This window comes from Oculina patagonica, chromosome 2, assembly GCF_052425735.1.
Source record: "Oculina patagonica isolate OP01 chromosome 2, crgOcupat, whole genome shotgun sequence".
Classification (NCBI taxonomy): domain Eukaryota; kingdom Metazoa; phylum Cnidaria; class Anthozoa; order Scleractinia; family Oculinidae; genus Oculina; species Oculina patagonica.
Window position 1 is genome coordinate 5,639,065 of NC_135759.1, and position 12,721 is coordinate 5,651,785.

General features: G+C 38.8%; 2 protein-coding genes across 3 annotated transcripts in view; both read left to right on the forward strand.

Moving 5' to 3' along the window:
* Positions 1–12,721, forward strand: part of LOC144642765 (uncharacterized) — a 102,950-nt gene that overhangs the window by 9,383 nt on the left and 80,846 nt on the right. Inside the window, exons 8-11 of one of the 2 annotated variants that reach the window (XM_078501825.1) lie at positions 428–650; positions 1,706–1,844; positions 2,889–3,518; positions 6,402–7,043. The exons of the other annotated variant lie outside the window; for it this stretch is intronic. Of the exons in view, the coding sequence (XP_078357951.1) occupies positions 428–650; positions 1,706–1,844; positions 2,889–3,518; positions 6,402–7,043 (1,634 nt within the window). The remainder of the gene's footprint in view (positions 1–427; positions 651–1,705; positions 1,845–2,888; positions 3,519–6,401; positions 7,044–12,721) is intronic. 2 annotated transcript variants of the gene reach the window in all.
* On the forward strand, positions 8,717–9,915 carry LOC144637826 (uncharacterized). The gene has a single exon (XM_078496909.1). It carries the CDS (start codon positions 9,193–9,195, stop codon positions 9,913–9,915), a length of 723 nt encoding a protein of 240 aa, XP_078353035.1. The 5' UTR covers positions 8,717–9,192.

Below are 12,721 nucleotides of genomic sequence, written 5' to 3' on the forward strand. Positions count from 1 at the left end.
AAACATGACGAGCATTAGGTGGTTAGAATGCAAGTAGTTAAAAGAATCATGATATCAGGGGGTGGAGTCGGGGTGGGGGATTCCCAATCAAACCACAAGCTTATGTTCCTTCAAATCACGAATCATTTAACTATATTTTTCGGACCAATTCACGAATCCCGTATAATAGAAGCATTATTGAAGAAAATGAGCTTTAAACTAAATAGTTAATTTGCGTGGCAATTACCTTTCAAAAGCCTAGTAAAATAAAAATTCAAGGCCTTGAAAGTCCTTGAAATTGGTTTTCGGTCCTGCGAGTTCACAGTGCGAGATTCGAGCTGTTTTCATGTGTCACGCACTTTTTTTGCTCAATCATGCGTCACGCATATCCCCTTTGCCACCCTGTACAAAGCTCATACCGTCTCTTTCTTTTAAATATTTTTTGCAGATTGAACTTGGTTGCTGTCTCTTCTCACACCTATGGATGTTGGGCTTCAAAAGCTAGTGATTTGAATCAGTGGCTGCAAGTGAAATTTGGTCAACGAGTTGAGATTAAACGTGTGGCGACACAAGGAAGGCATAATGTTGACCAATGGGTGAAAAGCTACACACTGAACTACAGCTCTGATGGCTTAGTGTTTGAACAGTATCAAACAAATAAAAACGAAACGGTTGGTATTTTTTATTATTGTCTTATAAAACCCATTGCCCTTCCAATGACGTTTTCATACCCTATTACTGAACTCAGAACGTCCCGAACAGACTCATCGAACGGTCGATACATTTATGTATTTTAAGGTAACTTGGAAGGAAAACGTTGCAAGTGAAATTGTGTGAAAACCATCAATGGTAACCCCAATAAAGTATTTATTTCCTGAAAGCTTATTGAATAATGATTGTGATTTGGAATTTGTTTTGATCACATAGACCATAATAAGCAACGTCAGCATTTTGTTGACAATTATGATGCTGTGAAACATCAGGTTTATTTCAGAACGCATTTACGTGAACGCCTAAACTTTTATGTGGAAATTGATCTACATATATATATATATATTGGTCTTAAAACGGTGTCTCAAATTTTTCTTTTCTTGCTTCATTAATTTTTATAATTTTTTAAACTTAAAAATGTCTAAAAATAGGGTATAAAAGGGTAAGGGTTTTGACTTCAAGGGGAACCTACCTGTATTTTGCATGTCATAAAAATCGGTAATATTAGCAAAAATGCGCGCTCCGCAGACTTCGTTTTTGTTGCATGTTTTTTCCAGATCTTCCTCCAGCAACAAACTGCAAAAAAGTTTTAATAAATTCATGGAAAACAAACAGTTGCTAAAACAATAACAAGGAAAATAAACGATTGTTTGGATTTGTTGCCAACGTTGTTCTGTTTATTTCGTGTTTGATATTATGTAGTGCATTTTCTTTTCTTTTCAAGTTTACGTTTATACGATCCCACAAGCTCAGAGCGTAAACCTTCGCTTCAATCTTGAGATCTTTGATTTTTTGCGCCTTTTCGTCGCGTCTTCGATTTCTCCGGAAATGCCTAAAGAGGGGCGCTCTTATTTCTGTTTGTATATTTGTATTTTATGTGGCTATACAAACGTGGTCAAAAGCCGTATCCACAAATGTACTTTTTCTTTTAAATCTATGAAGGAAATTTGACACTGGTGTTTCTTGTTTGTGTTGCCTGATACACATACTCAATGAATTATAAATCATCCAACAGGTGTTCAGTGGCAACTCAGATAAAAATACCGTGGTTAGCCACGTGCTCAACCCACCAATCATTGCTCAGTATGTTCGTGTTCTTCCTGTCACGTGGACGCGCATTGCAATGAGGTTGGACTTCTATGGCTGCATTCCAGGTAAAGCAATATAGCTGACTTCTAATAATATTTACATTTACCAAACATTAGATGACGATGTCTGATTTGGCTGTGGCAACATCAACGCCGCTAATTAACTAAATTTTTCTATTTTACAAAGAGTGTCTGTCGAGGAACATTGGTGATAGTCGGGAAGATCAAACAAAATGCAGAGAACATCAAGGGAAAGACCGAAGTCGAGACTGGAATCTCCCCGCCCACAAGATCGTGATTGAGGAAAAACTCAATGAAAGCCGAAAACAAACGAAACAAAACCAGACGAGAAACCCACAAATGAGTGAATGGTTGGGGCGCAGGCAGCTGTACAAAAAACAGTCACGGGCGGGCACACGACCGGGCATCACGGGAGGGCACATGGGCTGATAGTGCCCTCCGGGGACGGGCACATCGCGTCACGTGTTCAATTTAAACCAATCAGAATCGGAGAAAATTTAGTGGTGAACTATAATAGGGAATAGTCAGCGAGGTGCAGCCGCGTTGACTATCGCTAATAGAAAACGAGAGCGAGTAGTCTATTTGTTACAGTAGAAACTCTAAAGGATTGCAGTCCATAGCTTTCAATTTTATGCAATTTAAAGCCAAACATCAAGGAGAAATTGATCCTTTAAAGAGCAACGAACGCGCGATTGAGTTTCTATCAGCGACTAGAAACAACGTTATGCTTTTGATTAGTTCCAACGAGAGAAACAACAATAACTAAACTAAATAACAAAACTAAATACCTAAATAACTCAGGTACACAAGGAACATACAACAATATTTCTAAAGAGGTCAATTGATTTTGTGCGTTAAAGCTGGAAACGCTAGCCTCACATTTTTTACTAGGGTTGTTCATGTTGAAACAGACTTTTATCCCCGCCGTCGGTCATTGCTTTCTTTAAGACTTCTATAGCTGACTGGTCCTTTGGTGTACTTTTCAACTCGTAAATCACGTCAAGGTTTAAGCGATATCTCTTTCCTGTTTCGTCGATTTCTTTTTCTGAAATGTAAAAAATACATATGTAAAATATATTTTCATCTTAGACCCTCCAGTTCCAGCTGCCGTGTATCCTCTAAACGGCGAGTTTGGCACACGAGACCTGAGTTCCAACGAAAATCCACCAGGCGTCCCCTATAACGTACAGCTCGCTCCAGGACCCTTTGGACAACCAAATGGCTCATACCAGTTCTCCGGAAATTCAACTAACTATATTGAGTTCCCAAACAATGGAGGGTTGGACACTAGGTACTCCTTGACTCTTCTGGCTTGGGTATTTTTTGAAAATACTGATGGCCCGATCTTTAACTACGGAACTGACCACTATGCCGTTCATTTCTGGGTTGGTGCAAGTCAATTGTATATCCTATTTAGAACAAGATCTGGAACCAATCCCGGTGCCTTGTACGGGAGCCCTTTAAAAGCTGATGCGTGGAATTTTGTTGGTGCATCCTACGATTATGACTCAGGGGTCCAAAAGCTTTGGGCCGAAGGAAAAGTGTACGATGTTCAGAATATTGGTACTCATGAACTAGACACTTCAAGTGCTGTCAGAATGGGATTCATGACTGCAGATAACAGAAATTTTAAGGGAAGAATATCTTGTATGCAAGTGTACAACACGGCCTTGACGGAGAGAGAAGTGCACGCTGTCAGAGGACTCTGTTATCAAAAAGGTTCGTTTGAACTTATTAAGCCCTCATTCATCTTTTAATCCTGGGTTAGTGTTAACCCTATTCAGACCGGGCTTTTTTGGACCTTCTCTGACCGGGGGGGGGGGGGGCATCTTCCTTTTGGTATAGTCACGTAGAGTAAATTCCCTGAAAAACTTGGTGAATGGACTAGAAGTTTTCAAGATATATATCGCTTCACAAAGGACAATAAACTTCGTCAATTTTGTTTTCGTTTTCTGCATAGAACAATTGTAACGAAGAAAGAACTCAAACTATATCACCTAGCCGAAGACGATAAATGTATATATTGTTTTAATGCGGATTCAATAGAACATACGTTTATCGACTGCAAGGAATCTGTAAAACTTTATTTACAAATTATATCATGGTTCAATCATCGTCAAGGTACTGAGGTAACACTCTCAAAAGAGCAAATTGCTTTTCATGACACAGGTCACGCGACTAATGTGCTTTCGGAACCCATAAAACGCAGGCTAGATTTGCTCATCATCTTGGTCAAATACTATATCTATTCTTCAAAATATCTTCAGAAAGAAATGTCTCTAGATGAACTCGCCAATAAACTAATGGTACAATGGAAACTAGAAAGATGTGCTCAAACGTAAAGCTGTTTTAAATAATAATAATAATAATAGTATTTAAAAAAAAAAAAATTGCTCTCAATAACGAAGTGTATTTTTTTTTTTTAAAAAAAAAACGTAATACTATAAGTTAATGCATGGACTCTTTTTTGTACTTTTGTCGTGTTTTTTTTTTATCATGTAAAAGAAAAGTAACATTGTATAATCTCCAATAGTGTATTTAATTGTAAGTAATGTACGTGTTTTTAAGTGTATCAATAAAGTGTGTTTATCTTCCAAAAAAAAAAAAAAAAAATAGTCACGTGGGATGGTGACGTCACATCACGGGACAATTACATCATGATGTCAAAACAGCCGCCATCTTGGATTTCAAAATTTTTCCAAAATGCCAGAAAACCACCCAAAATGACTGCAAATTACTCAAAATCAATAAAAATGTGCTTTTAACCTGTAAAAATAGGTCACCAAGGGTGACATGAGTCTAATGCCGTATGGCATAGTGATACAGATTGCGCGGTTTTCGTAAGCCGGTTAAAATTGGTTAGAGGTTTGTGTTCGGGAGTTTAATTTAAAATGCTTATAGCAAGCTAGGGGCATCGTGGATGATTATGGATGAAAACGAAACAGTCATAAATGTTATATGCTTCACAAAATTTAAAGTATGAACAGGAGTTGATGTTACTTCTTCCGTATTGTCCGTAAAAGCAGAAACGATTAAACATTTGGACAAGATTGCGTGACGATTTACAAAAAGCATGTTCATTACAACAAGGGTTGAAGAACTTCACATCGTTTTCTTTCAGATTTTTCACCATTTTGATGATGACTCTTGAAACAGATTTTGCAATAAAAGCACTTGAAATAGTGACTGTTACTCCATTGTACTGTAAGCACTTAGTGACAGATTTTCCTAAAAACGGGTGTAAATGCTCACGTCAATTTTATGATGACCTTTTGAACGCTGGAAACTAGGCAATTATTATCGAGCTACCATACACAGGAGCGAAGACTGTTTATCATGATGTACAAATTTCGCGAATCATCACTTCCATATCAATGTAACCATTTTATGATTTTTCTAGCTGTAAGAAGAACTTAAGATCTCTGAGAGTCGCAAAAGCATGAAATTCGATTTCAGTGTATGGCAAAGGCCGGGACAGTGAAAAACTGCAAAGCGGCCAAACAAACGCATTTTGATTTAGTCGCGTAACTTGATTTACATTTATCCATGTACATCTTTTATTTTTGAAGGTTTTTGTTTGCACTGTAAAGAAAAAATTGGTCAAAATTCGAATGACTTAAATACAAAAACCGAGGTAAAGTTTTCTATTTTTTAAAACAAAATAAATATTTGGTCGCATTGTGTAAATAAACGCGAGTCGCCGTCGAAATATTTTTTCTCAAAGACGTCTTGCTTTTTAAGCAAGACGAAAACACAAGTGCTTAACTGAACTGAAAACGAAGATTTATTTTCACAAAAAGCTTACAAATGTCTTAACTGGAAAATTATTTCGTCCTGTTCAAGTGTTGAATAATCGTGACTTGAGAAAGAACTTTTAATTATGCGTGGGAACACGTGTCGCTGATTGGCTGTTTTTTAATTGAAACTAATCGTGCGTGTCCGTACGGAGTCCGTTCTTGCAGCTGATCATTGTTTTCTACATTACAGCGAACGATTATCGATCCCGAACCATTCCCTTGGGATTGCTAACAGCTTTTTTCATATAACAAAGAGTCTAATGCGCATGCGCAAAGCGCACGCAAGCATTAGACTCAAAAATGTAAAAACAGTTCCATTTAAGTTGATTTTTATTAACAGAAACACGCAAAATTACAAAATTGGGAAAACATGCCTGTCAAAATGTCGTTGCCGTGGTGATGTCAAGTTCCTGACAAATCATCCAACCCTACCAAATTATTGCCAGATAAATTTTAGGAAAACTCAGAAAGTTTAGCAGCGCGTTTGGTTAAATCTTAAAAAAAGTGATAAGAGTTCAAAGTCAGCGCGGGCCTCAAAAGCCCCCCCCCCCCGGTCTGAATAGGGTTAATCGGCTTTCAAATAACCTGACCCTGGTTGGTAACTAACAGGCGATAGACTGGCACCACATAGTAGAAATACTAGAGCTAAGCACTGAAGCACTGGGATTATAACGTACTTAACTTTAATACAGAGTGAGAGGGCCGTATGGCGTGTGGTGTTATTTGAAATAAGCAGCTTTGTCGTTATTATTCAATAATTGCACATTGATGTAAATAAAACTAACATTTGCTTTCGCTCCTTCAGTTCCATTGAGTCCCGTGGCGTTTTTTCCTCTGAACGGACAATACGAGACAACAGATGTTAGTCACAGTGCCAATCTCCCAGGACAAGCTTCTGGCGTCGAACTAGCGCCAGGCCCTGACGGAAGTGTAGGGGGCTCGTACCAGTTCTCGGGAAACGTAAACAGCTTCATTAAGTTTCCAAATAACGGAGGTTTGGACACTAGGTACTCATTAACGTTCCTTGCTTGGATTTACCATGAACAAACTAAAGGACCGATCTTCTATTATGCTGACCCAGATAACGGATATGGCGTTCGATTTATACTTTTTACACAAGATTACGTCCATGTTAGATTATTTAGCTCAAACTTAACCATGATGGAGGGCATCAATAGTGTTGCTCTTAAACCTAAAACATGGCATTTTGTTGGCTGGTCCTACAACTACGTTGACCGTGAAATCATACTTTGGATAAACGGAAGTTTTCACAGGAAAAATGGCATCTTTTGGCCTGCCGAACTGGCAACCCAACAAAGTGTCATCATGGGTGGCATTGAAGGAGGTGCTGGTACATACAAGGGTAGAATTTCATGCGTCCAGCTTTTTGACAGAGTTTTAACAGAACTCGAGATTGAGGATGCGAAACAATCGTGTTTAACAGCGGGTAAGACATTTCTCAGTATCTTTTCCACTTTGTCTATTTAAATCACGAACATTCATTCCGTTAGCTTGTTTTTATTAACACTATTTTCGCGGAACGAGGTATTCGAGAAAGTCAGTAATACCTGTGACATTTGCTCTCTCCCTGCCTGTTTCCCTACCTCCCTTCCTTCCTCTTCCTTTCCTTTCTCGCTACTTCCGTCCTTTCCTCCTCTTCTCCTTCCGGATCAATCCTCTACATTTCTAAAAATTTTTCCAGGGTTTATTTTACTGCCTTCGAGAACATCAAAGTGCTCTAGATTTTGAAGCTTGGTTCTATTTTACCTAAACGTTTAATAGATGCTTTTTTAGCCTTAAAGCTGAACTTGTTGGTTTATTTTTCACGTATTTTAAGTTTTTTCGGCTGTTCCGATATTTGTAAAGGAAAGCTCCTCTAGGATCGAGTGTTCCTCATTTTTGTGTTCCTATTAACCTTAAGAGGACCAGCTTTTTACAGAGTAGGAACATAGCGTTCCCTGTAAGGTAAGACAAGAACATTTTGTTCCGAGATGTCAACTGCAAGTGGAACACATTGTTCTCAAATGAGTGATTTAGGACTGTGTTGTTCCGAGTTCCTTTTTGTGCATGGAACACATTGTTCCTAACTTGATAAATTAGGATTGTTTTGTTCCGAGTTCCTATTTGTGCATGGAACACATTGTTCCTAACTTGATAAATTAGGACTGTTTTGTTCCGAGTTCCTATTTGTGCATGGAACACAATGTTCCTAACTTGATAAATTAGGACTGTTTTGTTCCGAGTTCCTATTTGTGCATGGAAGACATTGTTCCTAACTTGATAAATTAGGACTGTATTGTTCCGAGTTCCTATTTGTGCATGGAACACATTGTTCCTAACTTGATAAATTAGGACTGTATTGTTCCGAGTTCCTATTTGTGCATGGAACACATTGTTCCTAACTTGATAAATTAGGACCGTTTTGTTCCGAGTTCCTATTTTTGCGTGGAACACATTGTTCCGAAATTAATAAAGAAAGACTGTTTATTCCGATTTTGCTATCTGTGAATGGAACATATTATTCCGAAATTGGTAAATAGGAACAAGTTTTAGACTTTATTGTTCCGATTTTATATCTGCTAATGGAACCTTTTGTTCCAAAAGTGGCATTTCGGACTTTTTTGTTCCGTGGTCCCATTTGCGTATGGAACATAATGTTCCCAAATTCATCAGTCAGGATTAAAGTTGGGACTGTTTTGTTCCGATTTATCGGTCCGTTAACTATGTATTGTGTCCCTGAATTGAAAAAGGCGCGTACAGACCGGCCTGGGCAAGTTTGGGTTGTATCTCACTGTCATGAATTTTACACAATAGTAATGAGCGTGTGCAAGCAAGGGCATGTTTTGGCAAGTTGAAACGTCCTTTGTTTCGGCTAAGATTTAAAGGCGATTGTGTCAGTCACATGTTGTTTAAAGGGAAAAATGAGCAAGAAGTGCAAAGTCAATTGGTCAGATGTCCAAGGAGCATCACCCAAACCAAAGCGGCTTCACTTAAAAAAAGATGAAGCAGACAGCTTGTACCATTGCCCGATACAAGAGTGTGAACATGATGGATTTCAAAGTCAGAGAGGCTGTAGAAAACACGTTAGCACTAAGCACAGTTGGTTCTTTTATTTTGACGAAAGGCCCGATTCTAAACAAGTAACAAAGTCGCTGACGATTGGAAGAAATGAAGATGAGACAAGCGAAACCACAAAGCACAACGTGAAGTTACTTTCTTCATTTCCATTATCATGTAACATTGGCGAAGTATTCACGAAATGGTTGACAGGAAGTGCTGGCGGTTGTAAGAAAGATCGTGCCGCTCAACAGATAGTGACAAGGTGCTTCAAATTTCTTAGATTTTGCTGTGAAGATGAAGAGGAGTTAACGTTTGAAGTGATCGACTTTAGTTTGTGTTCTCCAAATCTGTTGTTTAAGTTTATCGACTACTTACAAGATGTATGTAAACTTGGCCATGGTGGGCGTTTGGGCTACATAGATGCAATTTCTGAATTGACCGACTTCAGAAAACTTCATGGCGCATCAGAAGCAGTTCTAAGAAAGTTTTCTACGACAGAGTTGTACCTCAAGAGAGCCCGAAAAACAGTTGCAAAGATGATGAGATTGCAGTGGACACAAGATTTAGACATCGACACTCTGGAAGCAAGAGGGCACTGGGCAACAATGGAGGAGTTGTTGGAGGTGGTGAAATTTCATCTGCCGCGTTACGAAAATACAGTGAAAATGTGCAAAACCAGTCCAGCCCAAGTTAACCCCTCAGACTTAACATTTGCCACGAAATTTGTAGCCATGTATCTGTTCATCAAGGTGAAGGGATCGCGGCCCATGACTTACCAATATTTGACGGTGGACATGATTGCCACAGCAAAGGAAAACGGTGGATTTATCGATCAGAAAACGTTCAAGACGGCTGGAAAATATGGCTTCGATTCTTCGATTCTGACCGACGCTAACATGCACGTTCTTAACGGCTACATCTCGAACGTTAGACCGTTGCTTAAACCCCAGTGTGATTTCGTTCTCGTCACCAGAAATGGAGGTCAGCACGGCAAATTGGGCGAAACTATGAGCAAACTGGTTTTTGATGCAATTGGAAAATACATTCATCCCACACGTTATCGCCAAATCGTCGAAACGCAAAGCCTCAATCAGCTCACTAGCGAAGAGCAAAGGTTTTTGTCTGAGGACCAGAAACACAGCTCTGTCGTTGCTAAAGTTCACTACAACAACAACAACAATACTTTATTTACCCACGCAACACCTAGGAGCGCAAGCGCTCGAAAAGTCAAAAGCAAAGATCTCGAGAAGTTGCATTGAAGGGTCACGAGTGTCTGCAAAAACTTCAAGGTACCAAGGGATCCGAAGTAGACGATGACGTACACGCAAGACTTGGCGGTTCAACTTCAAGCTCAAGGCCCTCAGTTGAAACAGCTCGATGTAACCAAAGCTCGACCCCTGGAAAGGATGCCCTTACTAAAGGCAACTTGCACCTGCAGAGGAAAACTCGCCACGTTGTGAAATTTACGAAAGAAGAGGATGATTTTCTAAAGGAAGGGATAAGTCAGCACGGGTTTGGACAGTGGACCGCTATTTTGAGAGATCCCGAATTTCGATTTCAAGATGGTAGAACGGCGGACTCACTAAAGAAAAGGGCTCATGGAATGAAAATACCTGTAGCTTAGCATTAACACAAGGACACGAGCAAAAAACAAGTCTGTGCAATATGTTTGCTTTTTTTAATCAGATTAAACTGACTGAAACTTACGTTATCTAGTTGTAATAGATGCAATAACGATACACAAATGTCAGTGCAAACTCGACTAAATAACACGTTGTCGAAAAAGTTTACACAACTAATGATAATAATGACACTCTTAGCAAAAATAGTACGACTCTCCGCTTGAAACATTCAGCAGCAGTTCTCTCATTTGACTTCCGTTTAAACGGTGATAAGTGAGCTCTTATGATATAACTTAACTGAGGGGAAATTTACATCACTGTAATCATCATCGTTCAAATCAAACACGCGTTTTACTTAATTGCACTCGCACTATTTTAGCGATTAGATCGTAATCAATCGTGATAGGGCGAATAACTTCGCAATAAGGATCGGACAGAATGTCAGTCACACGTTTCATGTCTTTAAGAAGGCGGCCTTTGAAAAATTCATTTGCTGCTAGGCTAATCACAAATGCCCTTGGCTCACACTTGTACAAATAGGTATATTGGGAATCTGGCTCTTTCCTGTCAATTTTTCCTCTATGTAGTGCGTACTCTAACTTCTTCATAGCGATTCCTATATCATTGATCAGTACCGTAAGTTTATCCGATAATCTCTCCGGTTGGTCTTTCTTGTCTCCCGTTATTTCTGCACTGGTTTCGTCGAAGCCAAATCGGTCAATTTTCAACTTGGCGTCTTCCATTTTGGAAATCGCTGACGACAATGAAGGTTGGAAGGACTTGTTAACCACATTTATTCTCACAACAGACTCCCCACCACACTCTTCCAGATCAATTTCATCTGTCTCGTTCATGAAATGCTGAACTTCGTCTTGATAGATGGACTGGTACGAAGACTGAACTAACTCGTGCATGAAACTGTTCTTATGGTCTTTCAAAGTTTTGTATAACTCCTTCATAGCAATGCAATCTTTGCTTTCTTTAAAGTTGACCTAGAAGATCAAAAATAAGAAAACTCCATTAGGTGAGACAAACCGATTAAAAAATAGGACTTGGACAGAATGCGACAAAGTAAGATTAGGACAGTTTGCCGCATCGTGTTGCTTTGGACACAAAATCGCGGGAATTTCAATATAAACTTCTCAACAGATGTCTTGCAACAAATGTCCTCTTAAGCAAAGCTGGACTAACATCATCTCCAGCCTGTTCTTTTTGCGGAGAAGCAGACGAATCTCTCGAAGATATTTTTTTCAACTTGCCACTATACCGTGAAGTTTTGGGCAGAAGTTATAAAATGGATGGGCCAGCAGAATATTCAAATAAAATCCCTTAGTCTTAAAGATATAATGTTAGGTATAACCGATGAAAAGAACTTGTTTACCAACCATATTTTATTAATTGCAAAAAAAAACATATATATTGGTGTAGATGTAATAAGGTTAAACCTTCTATTATTATATTTAAGGCTCAAGTTAAGAAAATTTACCAACTTGAAACTAATATTGCCAAATCTAATAATAAATGGCCTGTCCATAAAAACAAATGGGGCAAATATGTTGAGGTATTATAATCCTTTAAAACTGCGCAGAAGTTTAAGAAGTTTAAGTTTTTAGGTAATTTAGAATAATTTGTTGTAATCTAGAAAGGGTCTCTTGTGCTTGTAATATGCGCGTAGTTTTTTTGTATGTGTATGTAAGAAATTGTGTCTTTTTTTTCTTTGTAAGATGTAAGAAACGTCTAATATTAAATAAAAATATCAAAATACCAAAAAAAAAAAGATTGAGACAGAGTTTTACGTACCTGATGTGCAATCGTTTCAACTCCACATTCGTGGAGTGCTCGTTGGACTGTGAGGGGATTGGCCGGAGCCCCGTTGGGTGTGGTCAGCGCAATCCAATAGGCTACTGCTGGGCACAACTTTTTGTCTACTATAGAGCGATGTTCAGAAATCCATTCTTGGCTGGTCGTACTAGCCACCTGACTGGAAGTAACTGTTTCATCATTGCTTTCGTCACTATCTTCATCTTCTTCTTTGCCTTTGGCTTTCGCCTTGCTTTTGGTCTTCCTTTTTTCTTGAGTTGCCACGGCACTAAAAAAGAATGCCAAATTCTTTATTCCTGAAAAGGCACAAAAATACGAGGCAAAAGTTTAGCTTAATAACATAGTAAATATTTTTTTATGGGCGCATTTAGAAATACAATGCTTACAGCTTTGAAAGATGGATATATTTGTCTTCATGCAGTAATAAGGTTTTCAATAGGGAAACAACAAACTAAAGCATTTCTTACCGGACACTGCTTTGTCACAGTTATCTCGCATGCGACAAACATCTTTCCATGCTTTTTCCAGTCCTTGCTGTTTCACGCTAGCGATACATCTAGCACTGATTATGCTGCATTTGCCATGGATTGTTGGACTCAAATAACATAAGGCGGCTGCTTTC